The sequence below is a fragment of the Tamandua tetradactyla genome, chromosome 4, assembly GCF_023851605.1.
Source record: "Tamandua tetradactyla isolate mTamTet1 chromosome 4, mTamTet1.pri, whole genome shotgun sequence".
Lineage (NCBI taxonomy): Eukaryota > Metazoa > Chordata > Mammalia > Pilosa > Myrmecophagidae > Tamandua > Tamandua tetradactyla.
The window spans coordinates 169,220,009-169,245,167 of record NC_135330.1 but is presented as its reverse complement, the minus strand read 5'-3'; the positions used below and the strand labels follow the sequence as shown (position 1 = coordinate 169,245,167).

Genomic DNA, 25,159 nt, shown 5'->3' with positions numbered 1-25,159 from the left:
TTTCTTTGCACAGAGAAACAGACTCTTCCATATGCTTAGTGTGGGAAGAAGCAATTTGCCAAATGGAAAAAACACAACTTGGGAGTCACACATGAATCAAATCTCAGCTGTACTACTTACTAACCCACTGATCTTTGGCCACTAATTTTACAACTTGAAGACTTAAGACTTATTTTTCTCAACTTAAAATAGTAACAATGATAAACCCTTTACATAATTATTGTGCTTTCCTAGTACATGTACACACTCAACAACTGATAGTTATTTAGAATGATCATGCCTTTTTCCTCAACTTAGAAATCTAAATAGGTAAGGCTGTAATAGACCTAAATTAAGTTATGGTCTTATAAACATTGGAATATAAAAAAGACTACATTTCTAAAGTTAAGCTCTATTTTCAAATCTTTTATTTAATATATGCTTTTACATTAAGACTATGGTACTTCCAAACTTTCTTGAATAGATGCTTGAGAAAAATAAATCCATTATTAGATACTTTTTCATATCATTAACTACCAGTTATACTGAAATTCATAAGTGTCCTTTCAAACTATGTTGTTCAAGTTCATCAGCAGTTTTAAAATAAGAAAAAAGAAAAACTTACAATATGCCTTTGTTTTGTACTGTTATTAAATTTAAATTTCAGCATAAAAAAAAGGACAAAGTTGTCATGACTAACAAAAAATTCAGAAGGCCCTGACATTCCCTTCCACTTCATTAAGGAATGATTACACAAGCCACTTTCCATAGATTAAAAGAAACGGTATGACAAGCAGTGTGGACAACCAAAGCCAGTCTTGGGATTTGTTCATATGAAACTTAACCCCACAGGGGATAGGTCAAGCCTACTTAAAATTAGGCCTGAGAGTCACCCCCAAGAGAACCTCTTTTGTTGCTCAGATGTGGCCTTCTCTCCAGTCAACACAACAAGCAAACTCACTCCGCCCCCCTCCCCAGTCTATGTGGGACATGACTCTCAGGGGTGTGGATCTTCCTGGCAACGAGGGACAGAAATCCTAGAATGAGCTGAGACTCAGATCAAGGGATTAAGAAAACCTTCTCAACCAAAAGGGGCAAAGCGAAATGAGACAAAATAAAGTGTTAATGGCTTAGAGATTCCAAACAGAGTCAGTTATCCTGGAGGTTATTCTTACGCATTAAATAGCTATCACCTTGTTACTCAAGATGTAGTGGAGAGGCTGGAGGGAAATGCTTGAAAATGTAGAGCAGTGTTCCAGTAGCCATGTTTCTTGAAGATGATTGTATAATGATATAGCTTTCACAATGTGACTATGTGATTATGAAAACCTTGTGTCTGATGCTTCTTTTATCTACATTGTCAACAGACGAGTAAAACATATGGAATAAAGATGAATAATAGGGGGAACAAATGTTAAAATAAATCTAGGTTAAAATGCTAGTGATCAATGAAGGGGAGGGATGGCGGCTATGGTATGTATGAATTTTTTCCTATAGTCTTTTTATTTCTTTTTCTGGATTAATGCAAATGTTCTAGGAAATGATCATGATAATCAATATGCAACTATGTGATGATATTGTGAATTACTGATTGTGGTGGTTAGATTCAGTTGTCAACTTGGCCAGGTGAAGGCACCTAGTTCTGTTGATGCAGACATGAGCCAATGGTATGTGAACCTCATCTGTTGCTGATTACATCTGCAGTCGGCTAGGAGGTGTGCCTGCTGTAATGAATGATGTTTGATTTAATTGGCTGTTGCTTAAATGAGAGGCTCAATGTAACACAGCCCAAGCAGTTCAGCATACCTCATCTCAGCACTGCTACCCCGGCCTTTGGAGATGCAGGAGGAAATCACCTGTGGGAAAGCTGCTGGAACCCAGAGGCCTGGAGAGAAGGCCAGCAGAGATCATCTTATGCCTTCCCACATAAGAAAGAACCTCAGTTCAAAGTTAGCTGCCTTTCCTCTGAAGAACGAAATAAATCCCTTCTTAACAGAAGCCAATGCATTTCTGGTGTGTTGCATTCCAGCAGCTAGCAAACTAGAACACAGATTACATACGTAGAATTGGGGAAAAAAAAAAAGTGTTGCTTTTTTGGGGGGGTGGGTTGGTATGTTTTTATTAATGTTTAACAGTAAAGTAAACAAACATACATGAATAGAGTAATTCATGTATGAAGATACTAATAAATCCCCTTTTTTCTGTCCAAATTTAATTTTTGCCTGATTACCAAATAAGTCACAATCCTTTCTGATTGGAATGATTGGCTTACCTTTAACTGCAAGGGGCTTAAACCATGAGTATTTTAAGAAGCCTTGTCATTTTTGATGATTTAATCTGCTGAGCTCACAGCACCTAAGAGAGAGTCTTGGCTGAAATTTTGCTTCTGATGCTGCTGACCACTGACACTGACTCCATAGATAATGGAGTTCAGAGCCAACAGCACCAGACGAATCCGCGGTGTAGAGAGTAAGGATTAATCAAGATCTAAAAGGGGTGGGTGTGTTTCAAAGGACAAAATCGTTCTCATTAACAAGGCATTTAAGGATCCGTCAAGGGGCTCTGTTCACCTGAGGCCTGAGGAGGGCCGAGGGAAGAGTCGACGTTTCCTCGCCGTCAGAGACGGCGGCCTACGAGAAGAAAGTTGCGTCAGGAGCGGAATTCTGACTCCCCTTTCCCTGCGCAGCTCTGCAGCCACCCACAGTTCTTTCTCATGACGAGGACATCTCCACACTCATCCTCAGATGGCAGGAAGATCTCGGAACAGCTACTAGGGGAGTAGAAACAATACAAAACAGCTCTCGGAGCCACGACAAACATCAAAAAGACAGCGTACCCCATCCTGGAATGGCTGACTGTCTGGGAGAATCCGCTCCAGTGAGATCGCCGAGGGACGCGGGCTTTCCTGGACGGGGCGGCAAGCGGCCGGAGTGCCTCTTTTCTCCTTCCCGGGCCAGCGGGGAGAAATGGACTGGCAGTCCCCTGAAGCCGCAGCGGCTGGGGCCCCCACCACGCACAGCCCCCCGGACCAACTGAGGGAATTGGATCGGAAATCCCCAGGCCGCGGAGAATGGTGACCAGGGGGTCCCTTCCAAACACGTGACTCCCCGGTCCGGCTAGGAACGGTGTACTCTACGGGCCGCGGCGGCTGGCGCCCTCCCGCCACGCTTGGCGCCCCGGACCGACTAGGAAATTCGGACAGGCGCTCTCCCGGGCTGTGGCAGCCGGCGACCCACCCCGCGTTCAGAACGCCAGGCCGGCTGGCACTCTTCCAAGCCGCTTCGGCGGGCGAACCTCCCCCACGGCGAGAGTTTTCCAAAGTTAAAGGACCCACAGCACATTTTACTGGTGGCACCCGCAGAGAAACGTGTGCCACGAGCGCCACCTAATGGGCAGGATAAGAAAAACAGAACCCAGAGATTTCACAGAAATATCTTTCAACCTGTTGGGTCCAACATCCAGGGAAATCTGACTAAATGCCCAGACGCCAGCAGAAGATAACGGATCACGCTCAGAAAATTGAAAACATGGCCCAGTCAAAGTAACAAACCAACAGTTCAAATGAGATACAGGAACTGAGACAACTAATGCTGAATATACGAACAGAAATGGAAAACCTCTTCAAAAACAAAATCGATAAATTGAGGGAGGACATGAAGAAGACATGGGCTGAACATAAAGAAGAAATAGAAAAACTGAAAAAACAAATCACAGAACTTATGGAAGTGAAGGATAAAGTAGAAAAGATGGAAAAAACAATGGATACCTACAATGATAGATTTAAAGAGACAGAAGATAGATTAGTGATTTGGAGGATGGCACATCTGAATTCCAAAAAGAAACAGAAACTATCAGGAAAAGAATGGAAAAATGTGAACAAGGAATCAGGGAATTCAAGGACAATATGAAGCGCACAAATATACATGTTGTGGGTGTCCCAGAAGGAGAAGAGAAGGGAAAAGGAGGAGAAAAACTAATGGAAGAAATTATCACTGAAAATTTCCCAACTCTTATGAAAGACCTAAAATTACAGATGCAAGAAGTGCAGCGCACCCCAAAGAGATCAGACCCAAATAGGCGTTCTCCAAGACACTTACTAGTTAGAATGTCAGAGGTCAAAGAGAAAGAGAGGATCTTGAAAGCAGAAAGAGAAAAACAATCCATCACATACAATGGAAACCCAATAAGACTATGTGTAGATTTCTCAGCAGAAACCATGGAAGCTAGAAGACAGTGAGATGATACATTTAAATTACTAAAAGAGAAAAACTGCCAACCAAGACTCCTATATCCAGCAAAATTGTCCTTCAAAAATGAGGGAGAAATTAAAACATGCTCAGACAAAAAGTCACTGAGAGAATTTGTGACCAAGAGAACAGCTCTGCAAGAAATACTAAAGGGAGCACTAGAGTCAGATACGAAAAGACAGAAGAGAGAGGTATGGAGAAGAGTGCAGAAAGAAGGAAAGTCAGATAGGATATATATAATACAAAAGGCAAAATGGTAGATGAAAATATTATCCAAACAGTAACAACACTAAATGTTAATGGACTGAATTCCCCCATCAAAAGACATAGAATGGCAGAATGGATTAAAAAACAGGATCCTTCTATATGCTGTCTACAGGAAACACATCTTAGACCCAAAGATAAACATAGGTTGAAAGTGAAAGGTTGGGAAAAGATATTTCATGCAAATAACAACCAGAAAAGAGCAGGAGTGGCTATACTAATACCCAACAAATTAGACTTCAAATGTAAAACAGTTAAAAGAGACAAAGAAGGACACTATATACTAATAAAAGGAAAAATTCAACAAGAAGACATAACAATCATAAATATTTATGCACCGAACCAGAATGCCCCAAAATACGTGAGGAATACACTGCAAACACTGAAAAGGAAAATAGACACATATACCATAATAGTTGGAGACTTCAATTCCCCACTCTCATCAATGGACAGAATATCTAGAAAGAAGATCAATAAAGAAATAGAGAATCTGAATATTACTATAAATGAGCTAGACTTAACAGACATTCATAGGACATTACATCCCACAACAGCAGGATACACCTTTCTCTCAAGTGCTCATGGATCATTCTCAAAGATAGACCATATGCTGGGTCACAAAGCAAGTCTTAACAAATTTGAAAAGATTGAAATCATACACAACACTTTCTCGGATCATAAAGGAATGAAGTTGGAAATCAATAACAGGCAGAGTGCCAGAAAATTCACAAATACGTGGAGGCTCAACAACACACTCTTAAACAACAAGTGGGTCAAAGAAGAAATTGCAAGAGAAATTAGTAAATACCTCAAGGCGAATGAAAATGAAAACACAACATATCAAAACTTATGGGACGCAGCAAAGGCAGTGCTAAGAGGAAAATTTATTGCCCTAAATGCCTATATCAGAAAAGAAGAAAAGGCAAAAATGCAGGAATTAACTGTCCACTTGGAAGAACTGGAGAAAGGACAGCAAACTAATCCCAAAGGAAGCAAAAGGAAAGAAATAACAAAGATTAGAGCAGAAATAAATGAAATTGAAAACATGAAAACAATAGAGAAAATCAATAAGGCCAGAAGTTGGTTCTATGAGAAAATCAATAAGATTGATGGGCCCTTAGCAAGATTGACAAAAAGAAGAAGAAGAGGATGCAAATAAATAAGATCAGAAATGGAAGAGGAGACATAACTACTGACCTCACAGAAATAAAGGAGGTAATAACAGGATACTATGAACAACTTTACGCTAATAAATACAACAATTTTGATGTAATGGACGGGTTCCTGGAAAGACATGAACAGCCAACTTTGACTCAAGAAGAAATAGATGACCTCAACAAACCAATCATAAGTAAAGAAATTGAATTAGTCATTCAAAAGCTTCCTAAAAAGAAAAGCCCAGGACCAGACGGCTTCTCATGTGAATTCTATCAAACATTCCAGAAAGAATTAGTACCAACTCTCCTCAAACTCTTCAAAATAATCGAAGTGGAGGGAAAACTACCTAATTCATTCTATGAAGCCAACATCACCCTCATACCAAAACCAGGCAAAGATATTACAAAATAAGAAAACTACAGACCAATCTCTCTAATGAATATAGATGCAAAAATCCTCAATAAAATTCTAGCAAATCGTATCCAACAACACATTAAAGGAATTATACATCATGACCAAGTAGGATTCATCCCAGGTATGCAAGGATGGTTCAACATAAGAAAATCAATTAATGTAATACACCATATCAACAAATCAAAGCAGAAAAATCACATGATCATCTCAATTGATGCAGAGAAGGCATTTGACAAGACTCAACATCCTTTCCTGTTGAAAACACTTCAAAAGATAGGAATACAAGGGAACTTCCTTAAAATGATAGAGGGAATATATGAAAAGCCCACAGCTAATATCATCCTCAATGGGGAAAAATTGAAAACTTTCCCCCTAAGATCAGGAACAAGACAAGGATGTCCACTATCACCACTATTATTCAACATTGTGTTGGAGGTTCTAGTCAGAGCAATTAGACAAGAAAAAGAAATACAAGGCATCAAAATAGGAAAGGAAGAAGTAAAACTCTCACTGTTTGCAGACGATATGATACTATACGTCGAAAACCCGGAAAAATCCACAACAAAACTACTAGAGCTAATAAATGAGTACAGCAAAGTAGCAGGTTACAAGATCAACATTCAAAAATCTGTAGCATTTCTATACACTAGTAATGAACTAGCTGAGGGGGAAATCAAGAAACGAATCCCATTTACAATTGCAACCTAAAGAATAAAATACCTAGGAATAAATTTAACTAAAGAGACAAAAAACCTATATAAAGAAAACTACAAAAAACTGCTAAAAGAAATCACAGAAGACCTAAATAGATGGAAGGGGATACCGTGTTCATGGATTGGAAGACAAAATATAGTTAAGATGTCAATCCTACCTAAATTGATTTACAGATTCAAGGCAATTCCAATCAAAATTCCAACAACTTATTTTTCAGAAATAGAAAAACCAATAAGCAAATTTAAATGGAAGGGCAGGGTGCCCCGAATTGCTAAAAACATCTTGAGGAAAAAAAACGAAGCTGGAGGTCTTGCGCTGCCGGACTTTAAGGCATATTATGAAGCCACAGTGGTCAAAACAGCATGGTATTGGCATAAAGATAGATATATCGACCAGTGGAATCGAATAGGGTGCTCAGATATAGACCCTCTCGTCTATGGACATTTGATCTTTGATAAGGCAGTCAAGCCAACTCACCTGGGACAGAACAGTCTCTTCAATAAATGGTGCCTAGAGAACTGGATATCCATATGCAAAAGAATGAAAGAAGATCCATCTCTCACACCCTATACCAAAGTTAACTCAGAATGGATCAAAGATCTAAACATTAGGTCTAAGACCATAAAACAGTTAGAGGAAAATGTAGGGAGATATCTTATGAAACTTATAATTGCAGGCAGTTTTATGGACCTTAAACCTAAAGCAAGAGCACTGAAGAAGGAAATAAATAAATGGGAGCTCCTCAAAATTAAACACTTTTGTGCATCAAAGAACTTCATCAAGAAAGTAGAAAGACAGCCTACACAATGGGAGACAATATTTGGAAATGACATATCAGATAAAGGTCTAGTATCCAGAATTCATAAAGAGATTGTTCAACTCAACAACAAAAAGACAGCCAACCCAATTACAAAATCGGAAAAAGACTTGAACAGACACCTACCAGAAGAGGAAATACAAATGGCCAAAAGGCACATGAAGAGATGCTCAATGTCCCTGGCCATTAGAGAAATGCAAATCAAAACCACAATGAGATATCATCTCACACCCACCAGAATGGCCATTATCAACAAAACAGAAAATGACAAGTGCTGGAGAGGATGCAGAGAAAGTGGCACACTTATCCACTGTTGGTGGGAATGTCAAATGGTGCAACCACTGTGGAAGGCAGTTTGGCGGTTCCTCAAAAAGCTGAATATAGAATTGCCATACGACCCAGCAATACCATTGCTGGGTATCTACTCAAAGGACTTAAGGGCAAAGACACAAACGGACATTTGCACACCAATGTTTATAGCAGCGTTATTCACAATTGCAAAGAGATGGAAACAGCCAAAATGTCCATCAACAGACGAGTGGCTAAACAAACTGTGGTATATACATACGATGCAATATTATGCAGCTTTAAGACAGGATAAACTTATGAAGCATGTAATAACATGGATGGACCTAGAGAACATTATGCTGAGTGAGTCTAGCCAAAAACTAAAGGACAAATACTGTATGGTCCCACTGATGTGAACCGACATTCGGGATTAAACTTGGAATATGTCATTGGTAACAGAGTCCAGCAGGAGTTAGAAACAGGGTAAGATAATGGGTGATTGGAGCTGAAGGGATACAGACTGTGCAACAGGACTATATACAAAAAGTCAAAAATGGACAGCACAATAATACCTAATTGTAAAGTAATCATGTTAAAACACTGAATGAAGCTGCAACTGAGCTATAGGTTTTTTTTTTGTTTACTATTATTATTACTTTTTTTTTTTCTCTATATTAACATTCTATATCTTTTTCGGTTGTGTTGCTATTTCTTCTAAACCAATGCAAATGTACTAAGAAACGATGATCATGCTTCTATGTGATGATGTTAAGAATTACTGATTGCATATGTAGAATGGTATGATTTCTAAATGTTGGGTTAATTTCTTTTTTTCCGTTAATTAATAAAAATAATAATAATAATAATAACTACCTACAGGTTAACACTTTGAATATTATCCATAATACTGCTTTAATTAATTCAGTACATGAAGGTAACAGTTTGATAGAAAGCTTCATTAAATTTGGCAGTACTGACAAATAAAAATTTTTACCTGTGTTCATCTGTACTATGTATTTGCCTACAGATATAATCCATTTTCCTCATGGATTTATGTTGTGTTTCAATTTATTTTCTGAAAGAAATTAAATTCATTATTTCCATTTCCCCCAAATATTAACATTTCTAGCATTTCTAACTGATAGTTTCATGACAGATGACTGCATCCATGCTGAGCAAGAATGGGTCAACCTAGCACAAGAGATCACCCACTAAAGCAAAGGAGATTTCCAACACTACCACTACCACTGACCCGATTTTATAGTATTTCGATCGTGGAAAAGATATACGCTTTGATTTGTCGATAGCTTCATGCATTAAATATTGTCTCTCTAAAATACTAGATTTTTTCATCTGAAAAAAATCAGATGAAATTTTATTTTTGAACCCATTTTATTTATTTTGAACCCATTTTATTTATTTTGAATCCATTTTATTTATGCCACAGAAAGTCAAAGAGTCTTTACAATAAATACAAGAAGGAAAAAAGCAAACAAACTTTTTACTGAGTCTGAAATTAAAGGTTTACTCTAAGTGTTAAAAAATGAGTTACTATACTTTAAAACACAAATCACTGCTAAAATACCTAAAAACTTTTTAAAAATGTAGTTAAGATAATCTGAGGTTATTTTACCAAAAAACAAAGAATGGTAGCTGAATTCAGTTCATATACACATTGAATTCAGCAATAATTATATTTTTTAAATACACAACCTGACAGTCACTATAGTAGATAATAATGACTCAGTATGAGAGCCACGTAATACACTTCTTGATTAACTCATTGCCTGTCCTGTTCTCACAGAGACATGCTTACATATTATAATTGTCATAATTCCCACCATCCCCACTGCTAACACTCAAGCTCCTTGATTAGGGCACAACTTCCAGATGAGCCATTGCTGATGCTAAATAATTCTCTTCAGCCTCCTGCTTCTATTCTGCAGGATCTCCAATTATATATAATGTCCCTGATGAGCCATATTAATGTGAACAAAGTTCATACCAGAAATCCTATTCTATTCCATTTTCCCCAAAAATGTAGTGAAAGTAATTTGACTAAGCAAAAGACAATCAAAACATTTCAAACCAATATAAAATAGTGTTTCTGCAAAAACCTCTTCAAAAAACAAAAGCAGAAATAAAAAAAGTAAGAAAAAGTAGTATTTGAATATCTTAAATGCTTTTTTTTCTAATTAGTTATTTTGTCACTAAAAATCTATTGTTTTAAACTTGCACGTTGTATTCTTAATCTAAAAGGTTACTGAAGGCTAAATTTTATGAGTAAAGTGAACAAGAGCAGGTTTTAAAGAAAGGTATACCACTTTAAAACCCTTTAATTACCTAGTAATCATAACTTCAAGATACAAAATCACATTAAAGAAACCAATCCCTTCCTTCCCATTAAAGGCAGTATTACAGTCAATTTCAGAGATTTTCGCAGGGGGATTTATGTTCATGAAACAAAATTCAGGTTGAACAATGAAAATTATACTTATTTTTTCATAAGAATGAACTAAAAGTCCTATAGATTTTCTATTACAAGTTAAACGACTAGAAATTTTTTTAACCTAAATAAGGATCTACTGGGAAACATGGACCAAGACTGCCAGCATCTTAAATGTACATCATTAGCAAAGGTAATTCAAGAAAATTTTATTTAAATAAGCCATCTCAACAACACAAACATAGAAAGTTTTTCACTTTTCAGCTGAAAAGATATTTTATGAAGCCAGACCCCTCATCATTTAATTCTGAGGATCAATGATAGCTTAAACAGCAAACAAATCCATTAACAGATTTTACGGAATAAAAATTAAGGACTTCAAGTCATTTCCAAATACAAAAAGGCTGAAAAATATCCTGAAAAGTAAATTATATAAAGAAGCAAAAGTAAGTATGTAAGGTATTTTTTTAACCACTAAACTGTCTTATTTCTATGCATATCTAAAGTACGATTGAAGATATTATAATGACCTGTAAAATTTGGTAAGTTTTCCCCTAAGGTCTTCTATTCCTTAGCCCCCATTAATGTATTCCATCTCCATTTACCTGATCATTAACCTCAGTTTTTTTTTTCAGTTGGAACCAACATACACTAACTACTTAGGTATCACCCAGTCCTATTTGTCCTCACTATATCCCCAGACGGCAGGGATATTTTATCAAAGGTAGGCACGATGAGTGATGATTCCCCTCACTTTACTATCAATCATATATGAGCGCTCACAAGAAAACCTACTCAATCTCATTAATGAATCCTAGAGCTAAGTCAACAACACACACCAGAAATCACATTTTAAACAGCAGGCTGCCTGGGTACAATATGAGTCGCAACTGTACCCTGATTTCAGTTTTTGTTTTACCATGGTAAATAAATGTTTCTCATTTAAATCCAACATTATTCTAGACAGACAAAGGTAAATTCAGTTTAGGAGTATAATAGTAAATATTAGGCAAAAGTATGAATACAAAATAAGAATGGTTTTCCTAGTTTGAAATGAAGACTCAACCCTTTCATTTAACCCAATGAAATCGCATTAAATAAAAAAGGGAATAAAACCTAACTTTAGAGGTATGATATGAATGTAACCACAGTTCGTTATTTTTACAGAGAAGCGCACTGTTTATTTTGTTCTTTTCTTTAGGGAGAGAAAGAGAAGCACTCTGAGGAATTCTCTAGATTCTCAAATTATTTGCTTCCACTATTCACCAAACTAATTAATTGAACAATAAAGTCAATAAACTTATCATTCTTTATATTTCTTAACTTTCCTGGGCTACAAAAGAATAGCATAGATTAGAAGCAGACAACCCTAGACTCCAACTCCAAATAATTCAATATTAATGAGACCGTCTTTAATAAGTTAAGGAATTAGTCTACATCAGTCCTCTATCTACCTAATGAATTTATCCCACATACTTCTCTGTTGTGCTAAAACTTTGGAGGTGATCCTAATCATTTTCACTTCATAATGCATTTAGTATCTATTATGCTATCCCCCACTTTAATTTTCCTTAGAAGTTTCTAGGCTATTTTCACGTTTACTCTTTTGACAATTTCTTCAAAAAGATTATATTTTAGGATTTATTAGAAAAATTTACAGATTAAATTTGGGAATAACTAGCATTTATAATACTGAGTTTTCCTATATAAAAACAGGAAGCCCTTATGTAAATCATAAAAATTTCCTGCTAAATTCATTTCATAAAATGAATCTTTTCTGTGTCTCCCTGGCAGCATGGGAGATGACTCCCAGGGCTGAGTCCGACCCTGGCACCATGGGATCAACAATTCCATCCTGAACTAAAAGGGGAAAATAATAAAGAATGAATGGCAGAGAGAGTTCAAATAAAGTCAAGAGGCTACTCTGGAGGTTGCTCTTACGAAAGCTTCAGTTAAACACTGTTACCTATCATAACCTACCAAAACCATTCCAGCCAATCTTAAAGAACACCTAGGGAAATATATAAGATTCTACAAAGGTTTCATGCACTAGAGTAACTTTCCAGAAACATATAACCTCCAAATGGGTCCCTGGACTAGATAATTCCTTAAACCTCAAAGGCCCAGCCCCTTCAGGACATCAGCTAGTTCCATCTCCCTACCCCGTATTACTGACAGTTCCTTCCAACATGAAAAAGTTAGAATGGCCACAGCCCAAATATTCCTAAAGGAGGGACAGAAAGATCAAAGGTGTTAGTGGTGTTCTACAAAGAAGACAGGATTTAACAAATGACTGAGACTGATGAATCATTAAATTGATATTTCTTTCAGCCTCAGAGCAACTAGAAGTAAAAACCTAAAATTGTGGAACTGCAACCCATGCCAAACTCTGAAATCTATTCTACAACTAATTGTTGTGCTTTCTTTGAAATTGTTTTATATATATATATATATAAAACATATATATATAACATATATATATGTTATTTTTCACAAAAAAGTTGATTATGATGATAAAATATATTAATTCCTTCTAGCCTCCAATATTCTGGAGCAGCTAAAAGGAAAAATCTGAGAGCAATGTATGATTGCCCATTGAAAACTCTGGGATATGCCCTGTAACTATTTGTTGAAGAGTGCTTTGAAAACTATTGCTTTTTTCTTCTTTGCTTTGTACATATGTTATATTATACAATAAAAAAAGTTTTTAAAAAATGTATCTTTTCTGTTACTTCTATAAAGTTGTATTTTTTAGAGTTGTATTTTCCAATGTACATGTGTGTGCTCGTGTGTATGGAAGCTGTGGACTTGCTTATACTTACTTTCTTAAGCAACCACTATACTGATAATTTTCTTACTGCTTCTAAATAGTCATTCCATTGATTGTAATACAGTTTACAGTTGCACAATCTAATTTTTACCTCTTCCATCCACCATTTTTATAACTCTTGCTGGCACTTCCAGAATGTTATTAATTAACAATATTGTCAGTAAATATATCAGTCTTCATCCTGACTTTTAGGAGAATACTTTTATTAGGAGGTATAACATTTTTACTACAAAAAGGCAGTATTTCCCTAAATCCTATTTTACTAGGGTTTTACAAGAAGAAAATAATACATTTCTTTCAAATGATGTTGAAGCTTCTACCAAGAAAATGACAATTTTTTATTCCACTGACCTATTATTATACTCAATTAAACAAATAGGGTCTCTAACACTAAAATACTAAATACTTTATTAAATACAGGAATACACCTGGCATGGTTACTGCATATTACCTAAACCATTCCATTCTATTTTCTTTCGTGTGATTTAAGATTGTTATATCAATATCTATAAGTAATAGCCAGGGTAATTTTGTTTTCTGCCTGCTATCTATGCCAGATATCTGTGTTATTATGCTGTCTCTATAGAAAAAAAATTGGAAATCTATTTTTCTCAGAGTTTTAAAGTTGTTTAAATGGTATCAGAATTACCTCTGACTTAAAGATATCAAATAATCCCAATGAAAATCTCTAAGACTAGATGCTCAATTCCATTTCTTAGAGTCCCTAAGTTAATATTTGCTTCCCTTATTCAGACACCCACAGTGTTACAGGCCTGTATGTAATTATACACTGCCAATTTTTTAATTGAACAGAACAAAATAAATAACTACTTCACTGGAGAAAAAAATGGCTTATGAACATATTAAAACCTCAATAATGGATACAACTAGGCAAAAAATCAACAAAGAAATAGGAGATTTGAATAATGCTTCACCCAACAGAAGAATACACATTCTTAAGCATACATTCTCCAGAAGAGACCAGACGCTAAACCACAAAACAAACCTCAAATTTAAAAGAATAGAAAGATAATGAAATACATTCTGCAACTACAAAGTAATGAAGCCAAAGAAATTTGAGGAACTTACAAATATATGCCAGTTAAATACATTCCTAAATAAGCAATGCATCAAAAAATAAGTCAAAAAGGAAGTTAGAAAAATAGCTTGAGATGAATGCAAATGAAGACACCACATACCAAAACCTATGAGATATGGCCAAAGCAGTACTAGAGGAAAATTTATAACTATAAACATTCATACTAAAAAAGAATTCTCAAATCAACACCCTAACCTTCCACCCTAAATTAGGAAGAAGGAACAAACTAAACCAAAGTAAGCACAAGGACATATATAATGAAGACTACAAGAGAAACAAATCAAGTAGTATATAGAAAAATAATAGAGAATATCAATGAAATCTAAAATGGGTCCCCAAAAAGATCAGTGAAACTGAAAAATCTTTAGCTACACTGACAAAAAGAAACAGACTCAAACATCTAAAATAATAATGAAAGAGGGGACATTACTAGCAACCTCAAACAAATAAAAATTGTTATGAGGAAATACTACGAATTGTATGCCAATAAATGAGATAATGTAGATAATTTAGATGAAATAATTTAGGTCAAATTTCTAGAAAGACAAAAACTAACTACCAAAACTGACAAGAAAAAGACAACATGAATATACATACTTACAATAAGAAAAAAAACTGAATTAGCAAACAAATAGTCACCCAGAGAAAAGCTCAGACATAAATGGATTCACTGGTCAATACCAAACATTTAAAATGCATTAACACCAATTCTTCACAAACTCTTCCAAAAAAACAGAAGAGATCACTTCCTAACTCATAATAAGAGATCATGTTTAATCTGAATATTAACTAGTAAAAAAGAGTTCACAAGAAAACTACAGACTAATATCTCTTGTAAAGATAGATGCAAAGATCAACAACAAAATACTAGCAAACAAAATCCAACAACATATAAAAAGAATTATATAAGAAGACCAAATGGAATATATTTCAGGAACATAAGATTGGTATAATATCTGAAATATATCAACATATCAAGTGGAGAGAATAAAGGACAAAAACTATATGATCATCTCAATAGGAAGGGAAAAAGCATTTGAAAAATCTAATATTCCATCATAAAAAAAAAAGCAGCAAATAAGGAATAGGTGTTAACTTCTTCAACTTAACAGTGAAAATCTACAAAAATTCCAGAGACTTCATCAAAGTTAACCATGAAATACTGAATTCTTGTCTAAGATCAAGAATAAGACAAGGATGCCTTGCTCTTGCCACATCTACTCAACACTGTACTGGAATTTACAGCTGGGGGAAGTTAGACAAGAAACTGAAGTAAAAGACTTTCAGATCAGAAAGAAAGAAGGTAACCACAACACTATTTGTACAAGATATGATCTTTTTGTTCAGAAATAAAGCAAGAACAATATAAAAGTCAACTGTACTTCCATACACTTGCAATTAAAATCCAAAAATGAAATTAAGAAAACCATTAATCATAATCTATCAAAAATAAAATATTTAAGAATAAATTCAACAAAAGTGCAAAACTTAGACTCTGAAAAATTATACAACACTGTTGAAATTAAAGAAGAGCGAAATAAACAGAATGACATCCATGTTCACAGATCAAAAGAAAATAGTGTTATTGTAATACCTGGATATATCCCAGAGTATAATAAGCAGATAATAAAAAAGTATTGGCAAAGACCCCGGAGGGATGGGAGAAAGAATATGGAACTATTGAACTTTACCATCAGGAAATCCCAATAATTATGTCAAACTTCAAGGACACCCAAATCAATAGGCCAAGCCCTCGATCATAAGGCTTCACAAGTATAAAGGCTTTACTCTCTCTAAGCCCAATTCTGCAAGTGAAATCATTGTCTCTCCCCTATGTGGGACATAACATCCAGGGGTGAAAGTCTCCCTGGCGACAGGGGAGATGACTCCCAGTGATGTATGCAGACCTGGCATCATGGGATCAACATTTCCATCCTGATCGAAAGGGGCAAAAGAAGGATAACTAATAAAGTATCAATGGCACAGAGAGTTCAAATAGAGTCAAGAGGCTACTCTGGAGGTTGCTCTTCTGCAAGCTTCAGTTAGACCTTGCTACCTATCATAATCAACCAACCCCCAACCAGGAAGGACCATTCCAGTCAATTCTAAAGCACACCTAGGACAATATATAAGACTCCACAAAGGTTCCACGAACTAGAGTAACTTTCCAAAAACCTACAATCTCCAGATGCGTCTCTGGTCCAGATATGTCCTGCAACCTAGCCCAGCCTTGCCAGAACATCAGACAATTTCATCTCCCTACTCTATATTAGCGACAGACCCTTCCAAAGTCAAAAATTTAGAATGGCCATAGCCCAAATACCTCTAAAGAGAGGGGTGAAAAGATTAAAGGTGATAGTAGATGTGCTGGTTTGAAAGGAAGTATGCCCCCTAGAAAAGCTATGCCCTTTGATCCTCATTCAATATTGCTGGGTGGGAGCATTTTGATTGTTTCCATGAAGATGTGACCCACCCAATTATAGGTGGTAACTTTTGATTAGATGATTTCCATGGAGGTGTGAATCCACCCACTGAAGGTGGAGTTGCTTACTGGAATCCTTTAAAAGAGGAAACATTTTGGAGAGAGTCCCTTTTTTGGTAGAGTCAAGAGAAACCAGCAGATGCTGTCATGTTCGCCATGTGACCTTCCAGCTGAGAGAGAAACATTGAACGTTCTTGGCCTTCTTGGACCAAGTCATCTTTCCCTGGGTGCCTTAAATTGGACATTTCCATAGATGTGTTTTAATTGGGACATTTTCTTGGCCTTAGAAATCTAAATGACTAACTTATTAAATTCCCCTTGTTAAAAGGCATTCCATTTCTGGTATATTGCATTCCGACAGCTAGCAAACTAGAACAGCAGAGTTATACAGACAAGACAGGATTTAACAAATGAATACAAATGCTGAATCATTAAATTGATATCTCTTTTAGTCTCAAGTATTTTAAAGCAGCTAGAAGTAAAAACCTAAAATTGTGGAATTGTAACACATGTCAAATGCTGAAATATGTTCAATGACTAATTATGATACTGTGCATTGAAATTTATCGTTTTTTTCTGCATATGGAATTTCTCATTAAAAAAAGTTGCTTGTGATGATAAAAAAAAATTAAGCCCTCTAGTCTCCTATATTATGGAGAAGCTAGAAGGAAAAAATTTGAGGATCATATGGTAGCCCATGACAGACTCAGGGATCTGTCTTGTAACTATTTGTTGAAGACTGCTTTGAAAACTATTGCTTTTTTATTTCTTTGTTTTGTATATATATGCTATACTAGAAAATAAAAAAAGTTAAAAAAAAAAAAAAGACAAAAGTGTTAAGATGGCAATATTCCCCAAATGAATCTACAGATTCAAAGAATTCTGTATCAAAATCTCAGCAGGCTGCTTTAAAGAAATTCACAAGTTTACCTCCAAAATTCATACTGATACTTAAAACATTCAAAAATAGCTGTGAACTACCTTGAAAAAGAACAACCTGGAGGATTCACATTTACCAAGCTCAGAACTTACTACAAAGTTACAATAATCAAGACACTATGATGCCAAGATGGCGGCTTAGCAATGTGCGCGTTTTAGTTCGTCCTCCAGAAAAACTACTAAATAACCAGAACCAGAACAGAACAGCTCCTGGGGCAACGTCAGTGACCGGACACACAGCGTACCCCAGTCTGGACCAGCTGGACTGGCTGCAAGACTCCCGAGAACCGCGAGTTCCCCAAGCTGTGGCAGCTGGCACCCCTCCCCCATACACTGCTTACCAGAGGGGAAACAAAAGAGACTTTAACAGCAGCAGGGGATCAGCCCAACCAAATGCCAATTGTGGAATTAATGAACAAATTCTGACTGCTAAAAATAGGCCCCCACCTCAGGTGAACCTGGTCAAAGTGGAGGTCGCTCATTTTTGCCCCGGCACCAAGGGGACAGGGCTGATGGAAAAAGAAAATAAGAAAAGAAACAGAGGTTTTGCAGCTGATTTACTACAAAGGCTTGACTGCCTTTGGATACAGCAGCAGGACTTCTCAGGTTGCAACTGCCTCAGGCTAAGGTAGAAACAACCTCCTCTAAGGGCTTATCTGGAGTCTATGCCTTCCCCAGGGAAGGGGTGAAGCCCAACTCAGGTGGAATCCCTCCCTTAAGGAATTCAGACACCAAGCCTTGGTAATTTGGAGCCATTAAAACTAGCCTACAACCTCTCCTCTGTCTCCACCACGCCCCCAGCAGGGAGAGTCTGCCAAAGGTAAAGGAACTGCATCATCTTAAGCTGGTGAGACCGGCAGGCAAACAAGCACCACATATTGGGCAGGATAAGAAAAAGAGAGTCCAGAGACTTCACAGGAAAGTCTTTCAACCTGCTGGGTCTCACTGTCAGGGAAAACCAATCATGTGACTCTTTCCTCCTGAGAGGAGGACAATTTGTTTGGGAAAATCTGACTGGGGTCAATAATATCTACGTAGATGCTTCTAAGGCTGAGGGGGAAAGGCACCATAAAATCAGGGCAAGAAACAAGAAAACAAAAACTGAAAAATTCTCCTCTGTTAAAGAGAATCTAAGCTAGAAGTCCAGAAAAAGCTGAACTGAATGTCATAGACCAGACAGATAACAAATACATCCAGCAAGAACATCTTAGATAAAAGAAGTGAAAACAATCTCCAGAAGAGACTACTTAAGGTAATTAAATGTCTAGATATACACATTTAACAAATGCAAAAATAACAACTCATACTAAATGGCCCAGTCAAAGGAACAAACCAACAATTCAAATGACATACAGGAGCTGAAACAATTAATTCAGAATATACGAACAGACTTGGAAGACCTCTTCAAAAACCAAATCAATGAACTGAGGGAGGATATAAAGAAGGCAAGTAATGAACAAAAAGAAGAAATTGAAAGTCTGAAAACACAAATCAGAGAACTTATGGGAATGAAAGGCACAGAGGAGACATGAAAAAAACAACGGAAACCTACAATGGTAGATTTCGACAGGCAGAAGACAGGATTCGTGAACTGGAGGGTATAACATCTGAAATTTGACAAGAAAAAGAAAATATAGAGAAAAAAATGGAAAAATATGAGCAGGGACTCAGGGAGTCGAAGGACAATATGAAGCGCAAGAATATACATGTTGTGGGTGTCCCAGAAGGAGAAGAGAAGGGAAAAGGAGGAGAAAAACTAATGGAGGAAATTATAATTGAAAATTTCCCAATTCTTAGGAAAGACTTAAAATTACAGATCCAAGAAGTGCAGCATACCCCAAGGAGAATAGATGCAAACAGACATACTCCAAGACATTTACTAATCAGTATGTCAGAGGTCAAAGAGAAAGAGAGAATTTTGAAAGCAGCAAGAAAAAAGCAATCCATCACATACAAGGGGAGCCCGATAAGATTACGTGTAGATTTCTCAGCAGAAATCATGGAGGCAAGAAGACAGTGGGATGATATATTTAAATTACTAAAAGAGAAAAACTGCTAACCAGGAATCCTATATCCAGCAAAATTTTCCCTCAAAAATGAGAGAGAAATTAAAACATTTTCAGACAAAAAAATCACTGAGAAAATTTGTGACCAAGAGACCAGCTCTGCAAGAAATACTAAAGGGACACAAGAGACAGATATGAAAAGACACAAGAGAGAGATGTGGAGAAGAGTGTAGAAAGGAAGACTATAAGTAAAGGTAAAAAGAAGGAAAATTAGATATGACATAAAATCCAAAAGGAAAAATGGTAGAAGAAAGTACTACCCGTACAGTAAGAACACTAAATGTTAATGGATTAAACTCCCCAATCAAAAGACACAGACTGGCAGAATGGATTAAAAAACAGGAACCATATATATGCTGTCTACAGGAAACACATCTTAGACCCAAAGATAAACATAGGATAAAAAGTGAAAGGGTGAAAAAAGATATTTCATGCAAATGACATTCAGAAAAGAGCAGGAGTAGCTATATTAATATCCAACAAATTAGACTTCAAATATAAAAGAGTTAAAAGAGACAAAGAAGGATTACCATGTACTAATAAAAGGAACAATTCAGCACTAAGACAAACAATCATAAATATTTATGCACCAAACCAGAACGCTCCAAAATACATGTGGCAAACACTGAAAAGAGAAATAGACACATACCAGAACAGCTGGAGACCTCAATTCCCTACTGTTATCAATAGACAGAACATCTAGACAGAGGATCAATAAAGAAACAGAGAAATTGAATAATACAATAAATGAGCTAGACTTAACAGACATTTATAGAACATTATACCCCACATCAGCAAGATACACCTCTTTCTCAAGTGTTCATGGATCATTCTCAAAGATAGACCATATGCTGGGTCACAAAGCAAGCCTGAATAAATTTAAAAAGATTGAAATCATACAAAACACTTTCTCAGATCATAAAGGAATGAAGTTGGAAATCAATAATAGGCAGAGTGCCAGAAAATTCACAAATATGTGGAGGCTCAACAAGACACTCTTAAACAACCAGTGGGTCAAGGAAGAAATTACAAGAGAAATCAGTAAATATCTCGAGGCAAGTGAAAATGAAAACACAACATATCAAAACTTATGGACGCAGCAAAGGTAGTGATAAGAGGGAAATTTATTGCCCTAAATGCCTATATCAAAAAAAGAGGAAAAGGGGCGGGCCACACTGGCTCAGCAGGCAAGAGTGCTTGCCTGCCATGCCAGAGGACCCAGGTTTGATTTCCGGTGCCTGCCCATGTAAACAAAAAAGAAAGAAAGAAAGAAAAAGAAAGAGCAAAAATCAAGGCATTAACTGTCCACGTGGAAAAACCAGAGAAAGAACAGCAAACCAACCACAAAGCAAGCAAAAGGAAAGAAATAACAAAGATTAGAGCAGAAATAAATGAAACTGAGAACATGAAAACAATTGAGAAAATCAATAAAACCAGAAGATGGTTTTATGAGAAATTCAATAAAATTGATGGACCCTTTGCAAGACTGACTAAAAGAAGAAGAGAGAAGATGGAAATAAGATCAGAAGAGGAAGAAGACATAACCACTGACCCCACAGAAATAAAGGAAGTAATGACAGGAAACTATGAATAACGTTATGCTAATAAATACAACAATGTAGATGAAATGGACAACTTCCTAAAAGGCAGGAACAAGCAACTCTCACTCAAGAAGAAATAGACAACCTCAACAAACCAATCACAAGTAAAGAAATTCAATCAGTCATTAAGAAGCTCCTCAAAAAGAAACATCCAGGACCAAAAGACTTCACATGCAATTCTACCAAACATTCAAGAAAGAATTAGTACCAATCCTGCTCAAACTCCGCAAAAAAATGAAGAGTAGGGAAAGCTACCTAACTCACTCTATGAAGCCAACATCACCTTCATACCAAAGTCAGACAAAGATATTACAAGAAAAGAAAACTACAGACCAATCTCTCTTATGAATATAGATGCAAAAATCCTCAACAAAATTCTTGCAAATTGCATCCAGCAGCACATTAAAAGAATTATACACCATGACCAAAAAGATTCATTCCAGGTATGGCAAGCACAGTTCAACATAAGAAAATCAATTCATGTAATACACCACATTAACAAATCAAAGCCGAAAAAAAACACATGATCATCTCGATTGATGCTGAAAAGGCATTTGACAAAATTCAACATCCTTTCCTGTTGAAAACACTTCAAAGGATAGGAATAAAAGGGAACTTCCTCAACATGATAAAGGGAATATATGAAAATCCACAGCTAACAACATCCTCGATGGGGAAAAACTTTCCCCCTAAGATCAGGAACAAAACAATGATGTCACTATCACTACTGTTATTCAACACTGTGTTAGAAGTTCTAGCCAGAGCAATTAGACAAGAAAAGAAATACAAGGCATCAAAACTGGAAATGAAGAAGTAAAACTCTGACTGTTTGCAGATGATATGATACTATACATCAAAAACCCTGAAAAATCCACAGAAAAACTACTAGAGCTAATAAATGAGTACAGCAAAGTGGCAGGTTACAAGAAAAACACTCAAAAATCTGCAGACTTTCTATACACAACTAATGAACAATGTGAGGGGGAAATCAAGAAGGAAATTCCATTTACAATTGCAACCAAAAGAATAAAATATATAGGAATAAATTTAAAGAGACAAAAGACCTATACAAAAAAAAACTACTAGAAAATGTTAAAAGAATTAACTCAAAATGGATCAAAGACATAAACATTAGGTCTAAGACCATAAAACTGTTGGAATAAAATGTAGGGAAATATCTTATAAATCTTATACTTGGAGGCGGTTTTACAGACCTTACACCCAAAGCAAGAGCACTGAAGAAAGAAAGAAATCAATGGGAACTCCTCAAAATTAAACACTTTTGCGCATCAAAGAACTTCACCAAGAAGGTAAAAAGACAGCCTACAAAATGGGAGACAATATTTGGAAACAACATATGAGATAAAGGTCTAGTATCCAGAATTTACAAAGAGATTGTTCAACTCAACAACAAAAAGACAGCCAATCCAATTACAAAACGGGTAGAAGACTTGAACAGACAACTCTCAGAAGAGGAAATACAAATGGCCAAAAGGTATATGAAGAGGTGCTCGACTTCCCTGGCCATTAGAGAAATGCAAATCAAAACCACAATGAGATATCATCTCACACCCACCAGAATGGCCATAATCAACAAAACAGAAAATGACAAGTGCTAGAGAGGATGTGGAGAAAGAAGCACACTTATCCACTGTTGGTGGGAATGTCAAGTGGTGCAACCACTGTGGAAGGCAGTTTGGCAGTTCCTCAAAAACCTGAATACAGAACTGCCATATGACCCGGCAATACCAATGCTACGTATCTACTCAAAGGACATGAGGGCAAGGACACAAATGGACATTTGCACACCAATATCTATAGCAGCATTATTTACAATTGCAAAGAGATGGAAACAGTCAAAATGTTCATCAGCAGACAAGTCGCTAAACAAACTGTGGTATATATATATACAATGGAATATTATGCAGCTTTGAGACAGAATAAAGTTATGAAGTATGTAACAACATGGATGGACCTTGAGGACATTATGCTGAGTGAGACTAGCCAAAAAACAAAAGGACAAATAATGTATGGTCTCACTGATATGAACTGACATTAGTGAATAAACTTGGAGAATTTCATTGGTAACAGAGACTATCAGGAGATAGAAATAGGGTAAGATATTGGGTAATTGGAGCTGAAGGGATACAGATTGTGCAACAGGACTAAATGTAAAAACTCAGAAATGGACAGCACAATACTACCTAACTATAATACAATTATTTTAAAACACTGAATGAAGCTGCATGTGAGAAAGATAGAGGGAGGAGGGCTGGGGGAATAAATGAAATCAGAAAGAAAAATAGACAATAAAGATTGAGAGGGTATAATCTAGGAATTCCTAGAGTATATAATAATAGCGACTAAATGTACAAATTTAAAAAATGTTTGTGCATGAGGAAGAACAAAGGAATGTCATTACTGCAGGGTGCTGAAAATAGATGGTAATTAATATTTTAAAATTTCAACTTACGTGTGAATCTAAAGCAAAAATATTTATTTGGTATGAAATTTACATTTTCACTACTGCATTTCCCAATATAACTTACATAGATAGCTTGATTGAACAGCATAAGTACATGGAATCTTGGGTAGGACATGAGATTTCGTTGGTTTGTCCAATGATGGCCCACTGAATCCCAGAGTGATTTGATTAGTGATTGGAAAGGTATTTGCAAAGTCCCCTTTGGGGAATAGTGAGAACAGGGAGAAATTCAACTTGCCCAAGTTGAATTCTTTATATTCTCACAAGCAGTGTGGACAACCAAAGCTATAGGCAGAGCCCCCAGTCTTGGGGTTTGTTCATATGAAACTTAATCCCACAAAGGATAGGTCAAGCCTACTTAAAATTTAGGCCTAAGAGTCAACCCCAAGAGAGCCTCTTTTGCTGCTCAGTATAGCCTCTCTCCCCAGTCAACACAACAAGCAAACTCACCACCCTCCCCCTGTCTACATGGGACATGACTCCCAGGGGTGTGGACCTTCCTGGCAATGTGGGACAGAAATCTTAGAATGAGCTGAGACTCAGCATCAAGGAATTGAGAAAAACCCTAGAATGAGCTGAGACTCAGCATCAAGGGATTGAGAAAACCTTCTCGACCAAAAGGGGGAAGTGTAAAATGAGACAAACCGTCAATGGCTGAGAGATTCCAGAGTCGAGAGGTTATCCTAGAGGTTATTCTTACGCATTAAGTAGGCATCACCGTGTTATTCAAGGTGTAACAGAGAGGCTGGAGGGAACTGCCTGAAAATATAGAGCTGTGTTCCAGTAGCCATGTTTCTTGGTGATTGAAAAATGATATAGCATTCACCGTGTGACTGTGTGATTGTGAAAACCTTGTATCTGATGCACCTGTTATCTTCCTTGTCAACAGACGAGTAGAACATATGGAATAAAAATAAATAATAGGGGGAACAAATGTTAAATTTAATTTGAAATGCTAGTGATCAATGAAAATGAAGGATAAGGGATATGGTACGTATAATCTTTTTTTCTGTTTTTATTTTATTTCTTTTTCTGTTTGTCTTTTTATTTCTTTTTCTGAATTGATGCAGATGTTCTAAGAAATGATGAATACACAACTATGTGATGATATTGTGAATTACTGATTATATATGTAGAACGGAATGATCATGTTTATGTCTTTGTTCATTTGTTGTTAAATTTTTTTAATTAATAAATAAATAAATTTTTAAAAAAAAGACACTATGATACTGGCATAAGGGGAGGCACAAAATCAACTGAATAGAATTGAGAGTCCAGAAATAGATGTTCACATTTACAATTAAAATAGATTGATTTTTGGGATGGGCCG

General features: G+C 36.3%; 1 protein-coding gene across 3 annotated transcripts in view; it reads right to left on the bottom strand.

Moving 5' to 3' along the window:
- The window catches only part of PCCA (propionyl-CoA carboxylase subunit alpha), a 626,991-nt gene that overhangs the window by 545,506 nt on the left and 56,326 nt on the right, over positions 1-25,159 (bottom strand). For 2 of the 3 annotated variants that reach the window (XM_077158591.1, XM_077158589.1), the window contains exon 5: positions 2,550-2,609. The exons of the other annotated variant lie outside the window; for it this stretch is intronic. In XM_077158591.1, the coding sequence (XP_077014706.1) occupies positions 2,550-2,609 (60 nt within the window). The remainder of the gene's footprint in view (positions 1-2,549; positions 2,610-25,159) is intronic. 3 annotated transcript variants of the gene reach the window in all.